Source organism: Scardinius erythrophthalmus (genome assembly GCF_964197995.2).
Source record: "Scardinius erythrophthalmus genome assembly, chromosome: 20".
Taxonomy (NCBI): domain Eukaryota; kingdom Metazoa; phylum Chordata; class Actinopteri; order Cypriniformes; family Leuciscidae; genus Scardinius; species Scardinius erythrophthalmus.
In genome coordinates this window covers 4,451,273-4,474,213 of record NC_138240.1, presented here as the reverse complement: position 1 = coordinate 4,474,213, position 22,941 = coordinate 4,451,273, and the positions used below count along the sequence as shown (strand labels likewise).

Sequence of the window (22,941 nt, the reverse complement as noted above, 5' to 3'; positions counted from 1 at the left end):
ACACACACACACACACAAAATACACAGGGCATGCATTTATGCATGTTTATTCATAAAAAAAAACATTTTATTACAGCCACATGATAAACATCAAAATAATACAGAAATGATTTACATACTAAGGAAATAGTGAAAATTGATGGTGTGGTTTTTCTGAAAAGACACCAGACAGATGTCTGCTGTATATGAGATTAATATAGTGTCTCAAATGTAAACCTGACATGAAAAAATAGCCATAAACTACTATATTCCACAACAAATCACTGCATTCTATCTGCTCGCATTTGACACATCTACCTAATGCGTCAGAGTCTAAAAAATACTTGATTTCCTTTTTAAAAATTCCTGAAACCCTGTTGCTTCAACTTTTCCTCATCCATTCTAGAAATAATCACATGTAATATATACATGCAGAAAGACAGCCGTTCACACAGAACACGTTTTTCCATTCCACTGCGCTACTTTTTAGTGCTAGACTGACGTCTTTAACCATTGCGTTTGCGTCTGCAGAGTCTCTAAAAACACATCTCTAGACCTTGCACTTTTTTTTCGTTTTTAACAGCAAAAACTCGTTCTGTGTGAACCTAACAAACAAACAAACACATCCATGCACTTGCAGTCAAGCTTGCACAAACACACACACACACACACACACACGCACGCACAGAGCAATGGCACACAACGTTAGCAGACACATTCACAGACATGCACACACACTCCAGCTCCCGAAACAAACGTGACACTGCAGACAGAAGCTCACATGCACCCCCTGGCTGGGAGTATCTAGGGTTAGTCTCTCTGATCTGATGATATCATGCTCATATCATAGACACTACAGGCCTTCAAACTGGTGTTCCCTCTTTCAACACCTTGTGCAATGAATAGTCTGTCACAATGCATTTACAGCCATAGCTATTAAGATACACAGAATTAATCAAATATGACACAGTAACCCCTCAAGCTAGACGCATTTCTGTTGCAAAAGGCCAGGCACACAAAGATCCGACCATTTAATTCATATTTAACGTTTTTGACATTCCTGCTTTATAGAGACAAAATCAAAATCGGCTTGTTCAGAAAACCACAAAACATTTTTGGAAAAATACTAGAAAATTTTCATTCATAGGCATAAGAGAGAAAGAGAGAGTACAACCACAAAATGCCAGAACAGATCTGTAGAAAACAACCGTGCTGGTGTCGCGATGCCATCTGCTAAAATGTAGAACATAATCGCAATATGACTGGCAGGCAAACAGCTGGAGTACTGCGGGAATGTTAATGGAATTTACTGACATGGCATTTGACGTCATCCAGGCTGAGTACAGTGCCGTGATCAGTGTTGTTGTTGTTGTGATGTTTCTTGTCAGAGCAGCGGCACAACCTGTATTTCATTACCTTGACGGACAAAAAGTTAAAAAGATGTTGAGGTGTTGTCCTTAACCCTTAACGTATTTTATAGTGCAAGTATATTTTTTCACCGCAACAATAATTTAATCTCTAATGACTCAATGAGTGCAATTCACCTTTAATCCTCAAGGTTTAGCAAAACTTGAAATGGCTCAGCGATTTACTGCAGAGCAAGTACTGTATGCAATTAAATATTAGGGGCTGATTACACAACACCGTTTTCAACTTAAAACAGAAAAATTGTATGCGTTTTGGCCGTTCATTTACACAAAAACGTGTTTTGAGGGCCTGAAAATGCAAACTTTTGAAAACGATACCATTATTATATCGGTGTGTAAACAACAAAAAGGCAAAGTTCTAAAAGGTAACAAAATATGCTTTATTTTTTTACATTATAAATGTCTTTACTGTCACTTCTGATAATAAAAGCTGAATAAAAGTATTAATTTATTTAAAAAAAAACTCTTAATGACCCCAAGCTTTTGAACAATAGTGTAGGCTATTTTTAAGCTTGTCATTTTGTGTCAAGAGATTTTTAGTAAATAACTTGATTAACATGATCAGATTTTTTTTTTTTTGGTTAAAATATCCCTTTAATAAACTGTAAAAATGTCATTAGACAAATAAAACCAAAACCCAGCAGAAATTTTCATGACAGGACAGAGCATTTATACAGATACTTCATAAACCTTACCTCATAAAGATAGTCAAAAAGCTCCAGAATCGTAAGAATACTGGCTCCAATGAAAAGCCCCATCTGTCCTCCGATATCACCTACCAACACACACAAACACACAGAGACTGAGCGGAAGTGCAAAAGATACAGACATTTACATTTCACAACATTACACAACATTAATGTATATAATAATACATAATAAACAAATCATCATATTCGAATGATTTCTGAAGGATCATGTGACACTAAAGACTGGAGTAATGATGCTGAAAATTCAGCTTTGATCACAGGAATAAATAACATTTTAAAATATGTTCAAATAGAAATCAATTCTTTAAAATTAATATTTCACAATATTACTATTTTTACTGTATATTTTTAATCAAATAAATGCAGCCTTGGTGAGACTTCTTTCAAAAACTTAACTTAAAACTTAATCTGAAGTCTTTAAGGTGAAAAATGTAAATCTGAAAAGTAACAGCACACCTCTCGTCAAGAAGCCGCAAGATTTGAGATATCATTAGTAAAAATGATGCAGGACTAATTTGGCAGACACTGCTAATAAGAACGAAGTAACATGTGACTTACCCAACAGACCAGCCACCTCATAGGCTTTCCTCTGCTCGATGGTTTCATAGTTCAGAGCCTCAAAGAACACGTCCAGCACCAGGACATTGTCACTGACAGCACACACAACACAGTTTAACGTGTGTTTGGCATTCCAGCATGGCAGATTATCAATTAATGTGCTAAAGTCACATAACTCTCTTTCATTCTTATAAAAAACACACACTGCAGTCACTGGCATCTACATAGGTAATTAATTAATAAATGTTCAAACACCCGTCGCTGTGATGGAGACCAGACACTACTGTACCGAGGTAACAAAGCGATCAATGTTAACTGAACACTCACGTTATGTACTTCTCAGATTTGTTGTACTTCTTTGCGAGGTATTTGACAGACGCTTTGCTGGGGATCTTGACGAAGGACAGCTCTTTACCGTAGCGTGTGATGTTGCACGGAGTCTCGCATGAGCAGTAGTCGCTGTCCGTGTCCACAAGGAAATCTTTGCAACCGCAACAAGATAAATAATAGCATTGCAAACATTAAAAAGATTTTTAATGTTATTTTAGAGGTTGCTAATCTTGTTTTGGAGGACTCCTACATGCATTTAAGGTAAAAAACAAAACAAAAACATTAATTTTTGAATAATATACATTGCGACATCAGCTCATTTCTCACTAAAATGGTTCATCAAGGATTCAGTCTTTCTAAACTTCTTTCTGAGAGCTTCCTCTGCTCTGATTGGTCAGATGGCCCAGTCTCTTGTGATTGGCTGACCGCTTACAACGCGAAATTAAACGTGAATTTCAGATTTGGAGGGATCAGCACTTGTATACACAGTGATACGAACAGTAATGGTGTCAGTTTGACCTTATCAATTCGAGCCTGAGTCCTCATCCTTTGAAAGTGGACTTACTTTTGCAGCATTGAAAACAGCGTCTTCTTCCCTTCCCTACCAGTCTCAGCTACAACTACAGTGTTTGAGGGTCCAAGTAGACGTCATTTACGGGCAGCCAATGAAGACCATAGACTGGCATTATGCAAATGTGTTACAAACCTACGTAGGTTTGTGCAGGACGTCAGACTGGAATAACTGAAGGCTCGTTTCAGGCAGTTTAGAATCTTTTATCTTATTTTGGGAGAAAATAATTTATAGTGATAAAGTTTGATCTTTGAAACTTTGCAGACCTTTTACAGCTATAATACACACTACATGAAAAAAAAAAAAAAAAGCCTAATAGGTACACTTTAATGAAGTGACATTGCGTAATGATAAAAGTTACTCACCGAGTGCTGGATATGCACAATCTTTATAGAGCATAGGGGTGCAGTAAGGCGCATCACCTGCGGGGGCAGCAAATATCTAAGCATCATTATTGGGATCGTTTGCCCACAAATACATTATATCATCATTTTCTCCCTCATGTCATCCAAACCTGTATGTCTTCTTTGTTTATTTTGTGGAAAACAAAAAATGAAATGTTAAGACCTAATTGATGTTTCCAACGCAAAGATGTTGTGAGGCTTCAGAAAACTTGTATTTATTGGGCTTTGTGTCATATGGGTTTGGAAGGACATGAGGATGATTAAACGATGATAGTTTTTATTTCTGTGTGAAATATGAAAGGTGACAAAGGCTGCTTTATTGTTAAATATTAAAAAAAATCATTCATTGAAATAAAGCTGAAATAAAATAAAATATAACTATTAGATGAAAAACTTAAACTTGGCAACTAACTGAAATAAATTGAAGTACTAAATTGACTAAAACTAAACCTGGTATAAAAATAAACCTAAATAGAAATATAACAAAAAATAATCTAATAAAAAAAAATGACAAAAGCACATTGCAAAATTGCTAAAAATTTAAACAAATTAAAATGAAACCTAACAATATTAAAATAAGAGCTAACTCAAAATATTAATAAATACTTTACTATAAATAATACTAAAATAACACTGGTTGATAAATGCACATGAAAAATCAAATACATTTAGAAATTTTGCTTCAATGTAACATACTAAGTAAAACGGTAATGTCACGAACTGTTCTGAAACACGAAGGTTGAGGATCCAAATGCAGTATTTATTTTGAAAGGGTCATCCAAATCCAGGCAAGGGTCATACACAAACAAGCAATCCAAACAATAACAGAAAAGGGCGGAGGCAAGGAGAGAAATCCGAGGGAACAGGCAGAGAATCAAGGTAACCTGTGCTGCGTTCCAGTCCACTTTTAGACACGCACTTGCGAACTTCCCTAAGCACTTCCCCTCGGGGGAATCCCTGCCGCCATTTTGAAGTGCGTTCCACTTCGTGAAGTGGACGAGGGAAGTTTATATGGACAGACCCTCGTTCCCTCGATTTTGACCGAGGGAGCGAGTCTGCTTCAAATGTACACTTCAGGCACCTATATGTCCCACAATGCAACACGATTGTGACGTCACCGCATATCTCGTCTAATCACCACCACACAAACAACTCTATGATATATTAATTATAATTTTTTTTAAATTTAAAACAACCCAAACACACCTATAAACATTTGGATGCTGCATTAAACAAATTCTTAAAGGGAAAAAAATGTAAATAATAAATCAACTCCACAGCTGATTCCAAGTGATCAAGGGCTTAGGACGTTCCAGTTCAGCCCATTGCAGTTTCCGCCAGTAGTGGGCACTCGCAATGACGTACATCCGAGTGAACGAGACGAAGGGAAGTTAGCAAGTGAAGGGCATGACAATTTTGGACTGGAACGCAGCCCAGGACACAGGAGAAACAGGATACAAACACACTCAGAACTGCGGTACAAACACTAAACAAGACTTTGCAGGGAATGACAGAAAGAACCAGGCTTATATTGGGTGAGCAAACAAGAAGATGAGACACAGGTGAAAATAATGAGTGCTGATGAGTCCAGGCAGAGAATTATGGGAGATGTAGTTTGTGGATGCGTGGTGATGGTCCGGGTTGAAGTGCCCTCTGATGGTTATCCCCGGGCACTCTCACTGGTGATCATTACAGATAAGATCAAAACTTTATTAACACACAATCCTGCTTAATTTCTTTTTAATATTAAAAACCTCAAGCACTCACATTTATTAAATCCTCTTACAATGTTCATGTGCATCATAATGAATATTCAATGGCCAGAGTCCTTACGGCAGATATAAATTGCCTCGGGTTAAAATCCCACATGATCATTTAGCCTTTTGTAATGAACTAAATTACATTTCAGTGCCAGTGGCGGTTGAAGAGGAGCAGGTTTCATTTGGTTTCACTGGCTTGATTAACTTGAGTTGTGAACTCACTTTTCAAGAGGGAGATACTTAAAGTACCAATAAAATACCTGCTAGTATGTTACAAATGTGACTGTTAAACACAATTATAGTAACTTTAATCAAGTGTATGCACAATCATTAAAGACGATGTAAATTGTAACGTGAAGATGAGGATCTGTGGTGTCAGTCCCATTATAAACGCAACAAAGAGACTGAAAATCAACTTTGGTATAATCAAGTGCTAATTCCTTATGGGAAAAAGATAGACATCAGTGTTATTTTAGTATTATTAGTATTTGTTCATATTTGGAATTAGCTTCATAGTGGCCCTCCAGTGGTTAAAAAAATAAAATACCTTATTCTCCTGTTGAGTAATAAAAACACCATAATCTCTGTGTCTCTTTTACAACATTTCAAAGCCCTCAGTTCTTGCCATCTCAGAAAAGCCAAGCCAATGTTGCTTCTTGTTTTATTACAAGCTCTGTCTCGTTCTCTTTCTCTGTTCGGCGTTTGTTTCAAAGGGTGATTTTCCGGAGGTTGGAGATTTAGCTGCTCCATGTCAACCTTTCTCACTCATTGTGACAGCTTCTCCCACACCAGTAGCCGGTGTAATTTTTCTCTATTTATGAATATGACGAGACGCGCACGGACAATTGATGTATGTACGCAATTTCCTGCAAAAACCATCCCGTCAGGTCTAAAATATAGACATCTTATTACTGTATAGGCTTACCATATTGAATCAAGGTAAGGCAAAAACAAAAGTTTTGTGCAAATCTGTAATGGAAACGTACCTATAGTCTTCTTATGGGATAAAAAAAATGATCCACCTCGATTGAGCGCATACGTTTTTTATGCACATTTGTAGAATTAATGCACATCTTGCCGTTTCTATCCAATATCCCTAACAACACTGATAGACAGTGGATAAAGCAATTACAACGTTTCATTTCACAACATAGACAATAAAGGATCCTGTTCACTATTGATGACCTGATGATGACTCTTTTGATCTGTCATTATAGTAACTGCGGCATTAGAGTAAAATACTTCTGATTTTGCACTGCCCATGCAAAGTGAATGTCAAGAGCTGCTGTAATTGGAGCCGTGACTCACCAGGCATATGCACCATACGGCAGTTGCAGTTTTCCACCAGGTAGCGCGTCTCACAGTCTGTTCGACAGGCGCTGATGCTGTACGCTTTGAAGTAATCCGAGCTTGGCGGGGCCGACTTGCAGCTCCCCCACGGAGCAGGAAGATACACCAGCTGAAAAATAAAAAGCACGAGTCAAAAAAAGAGAGATCAATTTAAAGCACATATTAACACCACACCTACTCGCTGCTCTTGGCAGGAAACGAAGGTCTGGAATCCTGGAGCAACTCCGAAGCCCAGCTGATCTATAAACGGAGGCTCGTCCTGACTGTGAATCTGAACTTTGATTCCCGCCTCAAATGACGACTCATCTGCGTGAGAAAACGACCGAGAGTGAGAACGAGAATGAGAGTGGCGCGTACCTGGTGTTTTAATCATGTGGTCTCACTTGTCTCTCCCCACACAGGTAAATATTCATCCTGCTGAATGTCCAACATGACCTCCAGGCCGTTTCCAATCCCTCCCTTCACGCTGATCTGCGGTGGGCTGTCGTCACCAGAGTTAAAGCTGTAACACTTCCCGTAACGCGTGAACACCTGAAAACACACACAGAAGAACACTATTTTGTATGTAAATTTGCTGTTTATTTCTACTGCGCAGATGCTTTGTACCAGACCCATGCGTGTTCAATGTAGCATTTTTTTGCATACATACTCTGAAAATAATATGAATGGATATGAATTGCCTCAGTTTAGGCAATCAGTTTAGGAGGAACATAAAAATAGTGTTCCTTGTAATAAAGGGATAGTTCACCCCAAAATGAAAATTACTCAACCTCATGTTCCAAACCCATAAGACTTTCGGAAGACCATCTTAAGAACACAAATGAAGATATTTTTCCCTCCATTGGCAACTACTCAACAACCACAATGACACTTAAAAAATTTCATAAAGAGATTGTAAAACTAATCCAAATGAATTGAAATTTTAGTCAAAATTTTCTGAAGAAACATGATCACTTTATATGATGAATATATTGAATTTAAACTTCATACATAAAAATTGATCAGCAAACAAACACAGAAGCTCAACCAAACCTGCTTAATGCGTGAGAACAAACCTCTTGCAGAAGCTCAAACGTGCTGCGCAACATGAGAATGAAGGGACAGAAAGCTGTCAGATCTCATTAAAAATACCTTCATTTGTGTTCCAAAATGAACAAAGTCTTACAGGTTTGGAACAACATGAGGGTGAACTGATTTTTGGGTGAACTAACCCTTTAGCAGCATACATACATACAGCCGTGGCCAAAAGCATTGGCAGAGACATTCGCACATTCCTGCTTCATATTTTTGTGGAAACCATATAACACTTTTTGAAGATTCTTTGATGAATAGAAAGTTCAAAAGAACAGCACTTATTTAAATATTAAAATCTGTGTAATTAATTGCATCAACTGAATTTAAGCATCCTTGCTGAATTATATATACTGTATATATTTCTAATTTTGTGAACCACTGAAATTCCATTACAACATTTTGTATCTAAAATATTTGCATAATTAATATGTATTATTTACTGCTTGTTAACATGGCACAGATGGTTGCATTTTATTATTTTCATTCAGTTTTGTTTTCCCTGCTGTCAGAAGAGACGTGCAGCCAGACTGAAATGATCTGAGTGAAATAAAGTGATATTACAAGAGCTGTAGCAATTCTTCAGTAGTAAAAATCTCTATTCTTCCAAATTGACTTGAGACATAAACAATGAAGGAGCAAGAGAGGCATAAAAAAATGAAAAGTTCATTGTAGACCTGCTGAGAGTTATTAAAGGGAGCCTGTTCCTATGGAAACAAAGACCCAAGTGTGAAAAACACGGAAACACACACACACAAACACACACACACACACACACACACACACACACACACACACACACACATACACACACACACATACACGCACGCACACATTAGGCTCTGTCCTCTTGCTGTGTTCTCTTTGATACGTTAATTAAACATTTAAAGTGTTTTCAAGACATTTCCCTTTGAGCACAACTGCATCTGTCTGTTTGTGTTGAAAACATAGGGAGAGTACCTGAGAGATTTTGTCCCGTCAGATCTGATCAAACCACCCTGCTGTCCATATCAGCATCCATTAGTGTTCCGGTGTGCCTTACACAAACATTCTGCATCAATACTGCAAATCCTGACACAAAAACATCCCTGTGTGACGTTCACCGAGCCTCAGTGACCCTGTAGAACCGCTTATTGAGCATAAGTGACTTTTTTCAAAAACATTATAAATCTTACCGACCACAAACGTATGAACGCTAGTGTATGAAAGCATTTCTGGAGAGAAAAAGACCTCAGTATTCTGGTGTCACAAACAAAAACATCTCAAACTGTGCCCAGACCTTGCCATGCAGCAATCAATTTTAAGAGATCTCTCCAAGACAAAATTATCTGAGCTTCTATCCACATTTATTTGATAGCTCAATTTATTTTGCCAATAAATGTCTCGTGGGACTATTTTAATTTTTACTGAAAAATTTCAAGGGAAACATGTACAAAGTTGACAGCAATCAGTGAGCAAAACACAGCAATCCTGAGATGTGTTTTTAACTACATATAGCCTGGGTGCCAGCCCGAACCCCGCCCACAATATTTTTTGGTCGGGAAGTTCGGTCTGGACTCGATCCATTGAGGAGTAATTATGCTCGGCTCCTAGAAGGCCGAGCCAATCAAATTGCCAGGGCGGGCTTTAATCGATGATGGACAGATGGTCTGCGGTTACGTAATCACTCACGTCACCAAAGAGCGCTTGATTTGAATTAGTTTACAACAAAGATGACTGCAGCTGGAGAATTGAGACTTCACGAGTTCACATTTACAAATAAGTCAGATAGAATAAATGCGTAGGCTATATGAGATGTCACGAGTTCACACAAATAAGTAAGATAGAATAAATGCGTATATGACGTTCTGTCCGAGGAGAGGGCTGTGGGCTCGGTAGCCATACTCCCCCCGTGTTCCTGGTTGTGAGAGAACAAGACAAGAGTGAGGATTCGGGGTGGTGGAGGGATGCTGAAAAACGGTCAAGGAGTGTTAGGTAAGTTGACAGAGTGAATATGCTTCCTCGGTAACGTTAGACATGGTATTGTTTGATGACAAGTTGATATTGGATTGATTATTTGTACGTGCTCCTCCCGAACTTTGTTTATGAAACATCATGTGTAGATTCCGCCATCGCGTCTGTTATAGAAGATATCGACAGCGCATTCGTTTTAAAAGAGGAACAGAGAGCCGCGCCCGCGACATTTTGTTGGTTGAAAATATGAAGGACATGCGTCATTTACTCCGTTGCTCTGATTGGTTGTAGGTCTATCCAATTGAGTGCAGAGGTTTTTTTTTTCCTAGTTCGGTTGAGACACGCCCCATAATCAAATCTCTATGGAGCGGTATCAGACTCACATTCTGACTAGAATATGAGTATGACGAAGTCAGGCTATATAGACACATCTTAAACACAGCATTCATTGCAGAAGACAGAGAGATCATAATCTAGACATCATTTTGCACGTTTTGCATACCTTTTGTATACCAACATCTTACCACGTCAGCTAACCGATTTCTAGACTAGATCATCCTAAAAAAATGAGCCTAAGGTGGTTACCTCATGATAGTTTCTGAAAAACTGCTCTGTTTTGCTGGTTTTAAAGTCAGCATAAAAAAAGAGATGAGATAGATTTTTTCTTCCCTATTTTGACGTATATCCGAGTGAAACGACTTCTCAAACAAAATAAAATGTAGGGCGGGACTTGATTTTGTCCATGGGGAATTGATTGGGTGGTTGTGGTTTCCTATTGGTGGATCTCATGTGAGTGACAGGTTGCCCCGCCCTCGTACCACATCATCAGAGAAGAGAAGAGATGTCGCTGCAAGAGGGAGTGGAAGTTATTTTGATTAAAGATTACAAGCGCACATTTATTAAAAAATGATGTGCACAAGATAAATTATTTAATAAATACTGCAATATTCCATTAAAAAAAGAATGGTCCATTTCATGGTGACTTTAAGAAGGTTTTGGGCACTTGTCAGCTAGGCTAGGTTGGGAGACCAGCAAAACCAGCACAAACCACTTTAGGCAGTTTTGTTCACTAGGAAGGGAATCAGCTTTGTCGTTCATATATAGCCACAAACCCTTTCACATTCCAGTCTGTGACTGACTCATGGCTAGCTGTGATCTGCGAGTCCTCATGAGGGCAGGTCTACCCTACAGATCTGCCTGATTTAAGTCTCCGCTGCATGACAGATGTGTGTGCCGCAGGAGCTGTGAGGTGAAATGATTGTACCACTCCATCAGGAGAGAGAGAAAGATAAATGGAGGACATCGGCAAGGAGAAAAACAGTCTGATCTGGATGATCCACTTCAGATGCAAGGACTTCAGATGAAGAAGGCTCTGAATCAACATGAGCCAAAGCTACATTTTTCTATATATCCTAATAATTTGTTAAAAAACATGTATTCATTACTTCATTTAGCTAATTCTTTCCACCTTAAATAAATACATTGTTTAAATGAATACATTATTAGCTAACTGTGTGATTGTATTAACTTTGACACAGTCACCTCTGATAGCAGATAACACTCTAAATTGTAATGTAGACATGCATTTTCTGTAAAGCTGCTTTGAAACAATATGTATTGTGAAAAGCGCAATACAAATAAATGTGAATTGAATTGAATCATGTCCTATGGCTGATTAACGGAAATACGACACACTGCGTCATAAATAAAAGCATGGGGAATATCCACAGAAATCCGAGCATGTCAGAACTGATTCAGTAAAGTACAGAGTTAGACTTGGCTTTTTATCTAAAAGAGAAACAGAAGGCGGCGCTCAAATCGTTCCTTTGCAAGAAGGGTTTTTTTTGCCGTTTTGCCGACCGGATACGGCAAGAGTCTAATCTACCGGTTATCTCCGCTGGTAGCTAAGCGTATGGGGCTTGTTGTGATTGGTCGTAGTGTTATCCAATTGCGTGCAGTGAGATTTTCAAATGCATGCTTGGTGCCGCCCCTCGAGCTGGCCGATTTTCATTACTCGACGCCAGACCATTAAACTTTCAGATTTAGGTCTGGATTTCCAGGCTAAGTAAATGTAGTTCTGTCATGACAACACTTGTTTGGCATGGTATTGGATATGACAATGTTTGGTCTTGGCGGAATAGATCTGCTACGCTGCTGCGTCTGCAGAGGAAGTACAGGACACGCTTCTGTGAGCAAGTGGGACATGCTGCTATGTACAATATAGGATACATGAATTACCCGTAGCAGATATATACAGGCGGAGCTGGGGAAGGTGGAGGGTTTCTGAAAGAGCACTGCACTGCTACAGAAAATGCTGACCAAGTACATTATTTGAAGGTTGAGCAGCGAGCTCATTGGTTACTGATACTGAGAATGATGTGATTGCAAGCAGATTGAGATTGACCTATTAACCTGTGCTAGCAAGAGTTTCATGACAGGATTGTATTTAATGCATTAACCATTGAACTAATTGTAAAGGTCTAATTTTTTTTACCTGTTTTTCATCCCTAGGCAAAAATACTAGTAAGTCTGGTTGCTTAGAAAAGTAATAGCACGGCACGCCTCTTCTTGCCAAGTCACACAAATAAGCAACAACCTTGCAATCACCGGAACACCCCAATTTTTGCATAGCAACACTCAGAACATCTTAGCAACTGTATAACAATGTAGTACAAGCATGCAGCACTCACATCTGAAAAAATGCCTGCATAAGAATAACATGCTATAAAAAGAAGCAAACATTGTCTTTGCCTTATTATTTTGTCATAATCAACAAATTAAAGTACGTCTGAGAAACATTTTAATGGGCTAACTGAGTTAAAGATGCCTAGATTAGTCAGTTACTATTTGATAATCTTTCATATACTGAAAGACTATCAATGGTCTTCTCAATGGTCTTCATTCTTTATGCGTACGACCCCCCACCATCTTCCTTCGGCAACACTCAGGAGTCCAATTAGCCGTCATGATTAGCTGTAAACATCATTTACGTGGGGTGGGAGCACAGACGGCATGCAAAGGCACTTTAATCACGGTCTCATTATCATCTGTGATTATTTTATTTATTGCACAATCATTTATTCATCAGCAACTGAAGATCTGAAACATTGGCAGTGGTTATTGAAGTCTCAGTGCAGAAAAGAGGACTTGTGTGACTGTGCTTTTGTATCTTTTCTTTAACTCACTCAGCTCTATATTTTGTTACATGTTGGCTTATATATTGTGGTTTATTTTATGCTCAACAAGTTTGCATTTATCTGATAATAAAAAACTGTAAAAACAGAAATATTTTGACATATTACAATTTAAAATAACCGTTTACTATGTTAATATATTTGAAAATGTAATTTATTCCTGTGATCAAAGCTGTCAGCATCATTACTCCAGTCTTCAGTGTCACATGATCCTTCAGAAATCATTCAAATATGATGATTTGCAGCTGAAGAAACATTTATTATTATTATTATTATTATAAAAAAGTAGAAAGTTTAAAACAGAAATATTTGGTAACATTATTAAGGTCTGTACTGTCACTTTTGATTAATGTAATGCATCCTTGCTGAATAAAAGTATTATTTCTTACTTCCCGCCATGTGGAAAAAACGAGTCCAAATGATGTAAATTGTTGGGTTAGAATTTTAAATAATTTACAGTTACAGTCAAATATTGTTGTGGCCTTCAAGTCAAAAAGGTTGAGATCCACCGTTTTAAAATTAGCTACTTGTGCGAGAACTTTTTAATAGGTCTCACGACAGAAAAAAGTAATGCATCACCAAGCACATCCTATCTGTGGAAAGTGCCAAATAAAGCAGTTTGGAGAGTGTATAAACAGCATTCGAGCCGAATGACTTCAGTCATCAAGGCCAATGAAGCAAGCAATTCCCCTCCCAGAACGAAAACCCACCAAGCATTTAATTGTAGCCACACAGGGCTGGAAAAAAAAATCAAAAGCACAAAATAAGAGCAGGCTGGCCGTGAATAGGAGAGCCATCCCTCGAACTCCATTAGCATTTAGCCTACAAAAAGTCTGGTGCACTTCACTGGGCTATTTTTTCCCAAAGCACTGAGTCAGTGAAGACAGAGATAAAGAATAAAATGTCCCAGACGCTCTCTCACACATCACACCAAATCTAATATTTAACACTGACCTATTTTAAAGCCTGCTGGAGTTTTCCCTGCTGTGGGAGTTTAAAGCAGCCTGAAGCAAATGGGATTGCTTTTCTTCAAAAGCCTGGCAATGAAGGTGAAGATGAAATCATCGGGGAATAAGAAACATGCAGAGGTTTTTTGGGAGACTCTTTGCAAATCAGGGAACTACTAATGCTGTTATACAAGCATTTATATTTAGAGATGGAAAAATCCCTGTACAATACGCTCATGTTGGCATTTGGGTAAGTAGGGCATTATCACCAATACACCACACAAAAGACTTCAGATGCTTCCGACGGGGATGGGGGAGTCCGTTCAACATGTCGCCATGGAAACTTGGAGAGAAACATGGTTACATCATCAAGTAACCTTTTCAGCTCCATAGCCCTTATAGTGTCATAGTGAACTCTTGCTCCAATGCTCATTTTCAGTAATGAGCTGCTGCTCACATCTGCTCTCATCGCTTACAGTTAAAATTGTAGGTCTGAGTCACTGGCTTCTCATGCAAAAACAATACTATAGCAGTGGTTTCAGACGGTACAACCATGATACACAGTTAATCGAAATTATTCAACCCCCATTGCAAATCAGGGCCCGTATTCATAAAAAATCTTAATGCAAAGAGTAGCTCCTAGTGACAAAATTCAAAGAAAATTCATAGAAATGTGGGCGTTTACTCTTAAAATTAAATAAAAATCATAGTAAAGAAAAACGTAATTCAGAAAGCATCTTAACCCTTAAAAGAGGTCTTAAGGTCAAAATTGTTAGGAGTACGGACGAGGGCTTTTAAGAGGCTTTCTTTAGTAGAGGAGAAAATGGCAGAAAGATGAAGAGGGAGAAGAAATGTGTAGCAGACAATGGATGACAGTGAGTTAATAAGACGATATAGATTAGATCATACAGGGATCGTGTTTGTGACAGATCTTATTAGAGACACGCTAACATCTTCGACACAGAGCAGAAATGCAACAGCGCCAGAAATTAAAGTAATCACTACATTAAGATATTTGGCAACTGGGAAAATGCAACAATGCAGCATTGATGATTTGGGTCTGTCACAACCTTCTGTAAGCAGAGTGATCACACAAACAATTGTGTCACAGTTCATTTAGTTTCCACTGGACATTCCCACCTTGCAGGCTCAAAAAACTGCATTTATGAATATAGCAGGCTTTCCTGGTGCGCACAATGAGGGGGAATGAAACGTTAATAATTTGCGCTATAAGCTCCCACGTCTGCTTCTTGCCCCATGCTGTGACACCCGGCCCGATTTTTCCTTTAAGGAATGCCTTGTGTTCATCCACTAACTGGGCTAACAGTAAACACTGTTCCTCCGTTGGGCTTTCTCGTCCTTCTTGTTTTTGATTCCATGTTTGCTACATTAAAACCAACATTCAAACCACCACTTAAATAGACATGCCAGCAATCAGTGTAATTGGAAAGAGTGGAACGATTTTTATCATTGTAAGCCAATCAAATACCAGAAATTAACAGCATGGTAAAAAAAAAAAAAAAAAAAAAAAAATTAATATACATATATAATGTGTGTGTGTGTGTGTGTGTGTGTGTGTGTGTAGACCCTATACTTAAAATCACTCTTTTTTTCCCTTCTTGGACAACCAACCAATCACAGTCTTCAAAAGATTGTGTCATACGTAGCAACGGGGTCAGCCCCACCTCCTCACTAGATGAAAGGTTTTATCTTTTCCTTGCTCAGAGTTGCTCTCAGATTGGTCCCTTATTGCTCTTAAAGACTCTTACGTGGAAGTTTTTAAGCTAAAGTGGGAATTTTCTGAGAGGATTCTTGGAGGCTTTAAGAAAACAGGCCCAGGTTTATTGGCAACATTTTCAGACTTTCACCTATTTGCAATGTACAATTCAAACAAAAGAAACAGAAATAGCTCAACACAACACATTTTTCAAGTGGTTTCCCCAAAATCAACTGAAAATGCAACTTTTAATGACTTCTGCAGTCTCAAACTTATTCAACCCCCTGAATAGAATCCCTCACAACAGAACGAATCTGCAAAACAGACGTTGTCTCAAGCACACCTGATGCAACAAACCAAGGGCTTAATTAGTTGCACCAGGTGTGCTTGAGCTGGAACACATTAAATATCTAAACTGGCTAGGTTTGTTGAGTGTCACGTTTGACCTCATGTTAGAAATATGGCTAAGTGAAAAGAATGGTCTAAAATGTTAAGAGAAGATATCATAGCCATTCACAAACAAGGAACATGATACAAAAAGATAGCGAAGGCACTAAATGTTCCTAGAGACACCGTTGGTAATCAATACCTGCCATCCAAGAAAAGTTAGTAAAGACATCGTTAAAATAGTCTAAGTGACTACAGTGCCTCAACCTTAAGTTTATCAAGCGACAAGAATACTTTTTGTATATTGTAGCTAGTCATTATTTTAGTTTTTTTTGCGCATAAAAAGTATTCAAGGCACTTGATAAACTTAAGGTTGAGCCACTGTAGTCACTTGGACTATTTTAACGATGTCTTTACTATCTTTTCTGGCATGGCATATCGATTACCTTGAGACAGCTCTCAGATTTCATCCTAAATATCTTAATTTGTGTTCCGAAGATGAACGAAACAGGGTTGGAACAACATGAGGGTGAGGAATTACTGACAGAATTTTCATTTTTGGGTGAACTAACCCTTGATGGGTCTGAATATTTTTGAGACTGCAGAAGTCATTAAAAGTTGCATTTTCAGTTGAATTTGGGGAAACCACTTGAAACATTTGTTGTGTTGAGCTATTTCAAATACTTTTTTTATTTTTATTTGTTCATTGCAAACAGCAGAAAGTCTGTACATTTTGCCAATAAACCTGATTTGGAATGGGGGTTGAATTGAATTGAATTGAATTGAATTGAATTGAATGATTTCGATTGCAACTGTATATCATGGTACTGAATGATTACCACATGCATGTATCATGGTATTTCCATACTTTCCATAAATAAATCATTCTTTTAAAGGATTGGAATGTTTTACATACTTTCGACTTCAAAAATGTCAAGATTAATTCAATGTTACTAGCGTTTCTTTGTAATTATTCATGAAATGTATTAGCAATTTATGAGTGAAAACTGTTTCAAAGTAAATCCTTCTTTTTCTCCTGTGTTCTTGCCTGACATCAATTCACTATGGTAAGCCTACAATAATCAACATATATTTTGCAGTGCCAGGTTTACATCTTGTCTGATTATAAAGAAAGGATCATGTGTTCTTGAGCAGCAAATCATCATATTAGAATGATTTCTGAAAGATCATGTGACACTGAAGATTGGAGTAATGATGCTGAAAATTCAGCTTTGCATCACAGGAATAAATTCCATTTTAAAATATATTAAAAAAGAAAACTGAATTGGAATCATATTTCACAATATTACTGTTTTTACAGAAAATAGAATTGGAATCATATTTCACAATATTACTGTTTTTACTGTATTTTTTGATCAAAACATGCAGCATAAGAGCTGCAGTTAGCATAAGAGACTCTTTGACCCCAAATTAGTAAACCGTAGTGTATAAATTAAACTGCTATAATGTTTTGAATGCGCATCCTCCGTTCACACAACAGACGCTGTAATGCGTGCAAACTCAACTGAATTGACAACTCTCTGGCCCAAACCTCTCTCACACACTAGCCTCAGGCCATCACGCCATCATTATAGTTGAGCCCTGGCTTTACCATGTTACCGGATACATAAAAGAAAATGGGTATTTTTCAGTACTTTTTGTAAGTGTTGTGAAATGAAAGCCATAAAACAACTCAACAGCACAATGTGAACCCTGGGAAATCTCGAGAACTACAAACTTCATTCCAGCAGCGTAAATGATTGGACTGTCAAATATCACACCCCAGCATTTGGATGAAACCTAGAAAAAAGCCTCCGGCTCTCTCAGTACACCAGATAAATTAAATAAATCTTCGCATCAAATAAAGACACCAGGGCTGCAGTATTGGGGGTTGAAGTGAAAGCTCAATGGAGCTCAAAGAAATCTATCAATGTGCATTCCTAGAGTTTCTCACCACGCTGAAGTCCTCGGGTCGGCACGGCGAGCCTCTGAACTGGCAGGACAGCAGCATGTCTTTAATGTCGTGTCCTGTTCTATTATAGAACTCCCACATGCTGAAGTGTCGTGGCTTGAATTGGCGAAAGTCTGCTTTGCTCTTGAGAACCTCCATCACGCTTTCTTCAACCAGATGAGAGTCCCGAATCTCATGCCTATAGAGACAGACACAATAATACCAAGAATTCACTATTAAAAATAAAGGTTCCAAATAGGGTTTATTGCAGCAATGCTTTGAAGGACAATTTCAAGTTCCCCAAAGAACCAATCAGTGAACGTTTTTTTGTTTTTGTTTTTTTTTTTACAGTGGAAGTTCAGTGGAGTGCAAAACAAGATTGGACCACATTGAATTTATTGTATGGACAAAGGCATTTTTCAAAATATATTTTTGATATATTTCTAATGGCTCCCGTCTGTGTAGCACTTTGTGAAGAGCTTCAAATGTTTCTATTTACAACATGTTTCTGCAGCCAATTACAGACATGTTTGTTGAGCGCATGAACGCAATGCCCAATTAGAGACGTTTAGGTTAGTCAGAATCTGCTCAATACGCCAGAGTTCAGCGCTAGCTCTGCATGCTCGCGAATCATTTGGTTATAAACATCAAAGTACAAAAATGTAAGACGATGTAAATAAGAGATCCATTGTGCAGTACAGACAGATTTTTTTTAATTCTAACACTTTTCACTGAACTGGAAAGATATCAGCTTCATTGATTATATCTTAGATCGCTTTCTGGTGTAACCCATTCATAATTTGAATAAAAGTACACACTGCAAAGTTTCGGGAGAGAAAACCAATGAGGGATTGAATCTGAAACTGTGATGTTTGAAAGTAGATACATGCATTAAAGGAACACTCCACCGTTTTTTGAAATAGGGCTTATTCACCTTCTTTCCTACATTTAGATAGGTGGGCAAATGGATTTTTGTCTCAGTGCATGCATTATTTTAGTTTGACAGGGTCGGCGCTAGCTTAGCTTAGCATAATGAATGGAATCCTTTGTTGCCAGCTAGCATGTCCTGAGTAAAAGTAATATAAAAAAAAAAAACCCCACCTAATTACTTCTTGTGGCCTGCGTATTCACAACGAGTACAAATAGCGATGCAGATTAACACTAGGCGATTTCCTAGGCAGATATTGACTTATATATTAAGGACTATATTAGGTGGAAGCACAGGCGAAGCACTGCTACTTGGGCGTGATATCTCTGCGCCCAAGTAGCAGTGCTTCGCCTGTGCTTCCCCCTAATATAGTCCCAAGTCAATATCTGCCTAGGAAATCGCCTAGTGTTAATCTGCATCGCAATTTGTATTCGTTGTGAATACGCAGGCCACAAGAAGTAATTAGGTGTTTTTTTTTTTTTTTTATTACTTTTACTCAGGACATGCTAGCTGGCAACAAAGGATTCCATTCATTATGCTAAGCTAAGCTAGCGCCGACCCTGTCAAACTAAAACAATGCATGCACTGAGACAAAAATGCATTTGCCCACCTATCTAAATGTAGGAAAGAAGGTGAATGAGCCCTATTTCAAAAAACGGTGGAGTGTTCCTTTAAGTCTTAAACAGACCTGCCACTTGTTCTGTTACCTGTAATGTGTTTTTTTGATTTTCATTTTACAAAATGTTCATAAATTTTTTTTGCAATGTTTATTTACCTGAACTATATTTGAAGGCTACATGCTAATGTTTTAATGTATTATTTACTTATTATCATTAATAGCATTAGATCCCACCCTCCCTTCAGAGCGTATGCATAGCTACGCCTCCTTCAAAACACATGAACACACACAGCAGAGTCTGCAAAGCGTCACGAGAGATGGCATTAAATTACCTCATGTCTCAAAGCACATAACATTACAATAATAATGTACATAAAAAGCTTACAGAGCTCTTACATGTACCACCTGACTGCTGCAGATTCATTTCGACATTGATAATGTTGACACTGAAATACATAAATCCGAGTCTGAGGAAATGAACAGCTCCGGGTAGAACATCACCGGTTGCCATCTTGCAATTACAGTTACGACATGGCATGAACGCAGCATAAGCTTGTTGTTTTGGTTCAGGAGAAACTGTAAAAGGCAGCTGCTGTTTGTTTGTGATGCTGTCTACAACTCTGCATAGCCTTACAGGACACACTGATGGCATGTGATGTCTGCGTGAGCAGTGTGTGTGGAGTTATGGAAATACATATGTTAACAGGCAGGTAGGACATCATATTCGTATCACTGCATTCGGATCGAATGCAATGATTGGACAAACATATTTAGTACCTATTTTTTAATATTTAGACCACTTCTATTATTGATTGCTATTAGGATGTGAAGACAGTTTCAAGCAGTATAACAAAAAGTGTTTATGAAAAAAATGACCTTCCCTACCTTTAAAAAAAATTATAATAGCAACAGTGACAACATATAAAGACATGCATAACTCAAAATCTCAAAATTAAATCTCAATTTGACTACACTAATGGCACAATGTCAATATTTATTTTGTGCCCTTGATGCAGCACAGCTGTGCATGTTCTTTTCAGGATGATGAATAGTCAAGGTTAATTCCCTGTAAACATGTCGAAAAGTGCCACACTGGACCGAATACAGAATAAAACCGAGAAAGAGACGTGTGTGTGTGTGAGCACTTGTAATGCAGAAGCAGGAATGACTGAAGTCCAATTCAAACCCACATCACATCACAGCTGCTGGGTGTTACAACACTGCAGTAACTAAATCACGACTTCCTGATGCCAGATGGAAACAGATCCTGTTCCTACAGCCAAAGATTTCATTTTTTTAATAATGTTAAACCTCCACAATCCAAAAAAGACCTGTCACATCTGCCGTTTCACAATCTACAGGTCACTTTCCTCGATTAAAATGGAACAATAATCAGACTGCATCTGTCAATTAGCCAGAAAACCACTTATGGACTCCATACGACAAGAGGGAGATGCAGGAAATATGTAACTTCAGTAACAGTGACTCCCCGGAGCTCTGCATTTTCATTTCCACTCCTCAAGTTCAATAAAAACACGCTGATCATTTACACTCCAATGTGCTCGTGCCTTCATGCGGGGAATACGAGGGCATAATCTACTGAGCGAGTGACTCATGCTCATTTTTAAAACTTAACCACAGCACAGCCGTTTGACTGATACGCACGCGTTCACCAACCTCGAGTTCAGCAGCGCCAGCAACTCCCCCGCGTGGTACAGGTCGTTGCGTGTGATCCTGCTGAAGCGGATGGAGTTGAGATTGCAAATCGTCACTGCGGGGAAGACCATCACGGGCGTCGAGATCTCGTCCAGCTTGGTGACGTGAGGGTATTCCAGGTAGAACTGAATCCGATCGACGCAGACGTACATGAGAAAGGTCAAAGAGCTGAGGAAAAACACCAGCCAGAGGCAGCATTTGGCCGTGATCTTCTCATAAGAGAAGATATGAGAGATGCCATGCAGAGTCGAGGTGTGAGCGAACACTTGCAGCGGAGGCGGCTGGTTGTAATCAATGTCCATAGGTTCCACTTTAAGATCCATCACTGATGTCTTCATTGCACAGGTCTTCCAATGCAAAGATGTGAAACTCTCTCTAAGACATTAAACACAGAAAGACACATTTTATTTTCATAGTTCCTGTGACCATAAATGAGCCATCATACAGTAAAGTCATTTTGGGATGCAGCTCTGTTAAAGTCAACATGAAATCAGAATGGACAGTTCTGATTTTTTTATGGAATATTGCAGTAATTATTATAAATGATTTATCTGTGCACATCATTATTTTTAAAAAATGTATGTGCCCTCATGATCAAAATAACTTCCCCTCCCACTCAACATCTCTTCTCTTCTCTGATGACGTGTTTACTGGCATGAGGGCGGGGCAACCTGTCACTCACAAAACATCCGCCAAAAGCAAACCACAACCATCCAATCAATTTCCAATCTACAAAATCAAGCCCCGCCCTACATTTTTTCTTGTTTGAGAAGTTTTTTCAGAGAAAAGACTTACCCAACTTCTGTCTCATGCCAACTTTATGCTGAAAAGCTGTAGGTTCAAACCCCACAAGGGTTGATCCATGAAATGTCACTACTTGTTCTTGACAGTGTTACTGCAATATTTCTTATTTTAAAATAAAAAATAAAACGTTTTTCAGTGTTAAGATTTTAAAAGGTAATTTCACCAAAAAATGAAAATTTTGCCATTAATTACTCACCCTCATGTCGTTCCAAACTCATAAGACTTTTGTTCATCTTCGGAACACAAATGAAGATCTTTTTGATTAAATCTGAGAGCTTTCTGTCCCTTTGACAGCTACGCAACTAACACTTTGATGCTTAATTAATAGGTGAACTATCCCTTTAAGTGAAATTACTAATCAGCAAACATAAGTTCATCATCTTGTCATCTCCCTAAAAACATCTCCTACTATATCCCAATATCAGGGGTCTTCAACAAATAAATCATTGTTTGATCTCAAACAAGTTCAGCTAAATGTTCCATTTCCATATAGAAATGTAGAACATTGAAATGTAATGCACAAGCAGGCCTATAAGACTTTGTACATCAATGCAACTCCCGTAGA

General features: G+C 38.3%; 1 protein-coding gene across 1 annotated transcript; it reads right to left on the bottom strand.

The window, feature by feature from the left end:
• Positions 1–48: 48 nt before the first annotated feature.
• asic1a (acid-sensing (proton-gated) ion channel 1a) lies at positions 49–21,910 on the bottom strand (the record flags this gene model as incomplete). The annotated part of the gene is made up of 10 exons (XM_081348280.1): positions 49–1,395; positions 2,102–2,181; positions 2,675–2,766; positions 3,002–3,155; positions 3,941–3,997; positions 7,048–7,198; positions 7,268–7,395; positions 7,473–7,620; positions 18,313–18,508; positions 21,534–21,910. 10 exons carry the CDS (start codon positions 21,908–21,910, stop codon positions 1,276–1,278), a joined length of 1,503 nt encoding a protein of 500 aa, XP_081204406.1. The 3' UTR covers positions 49–1,275.
• Positions 21,911–22,941: the final 1,031 nt, after the last annotated feature.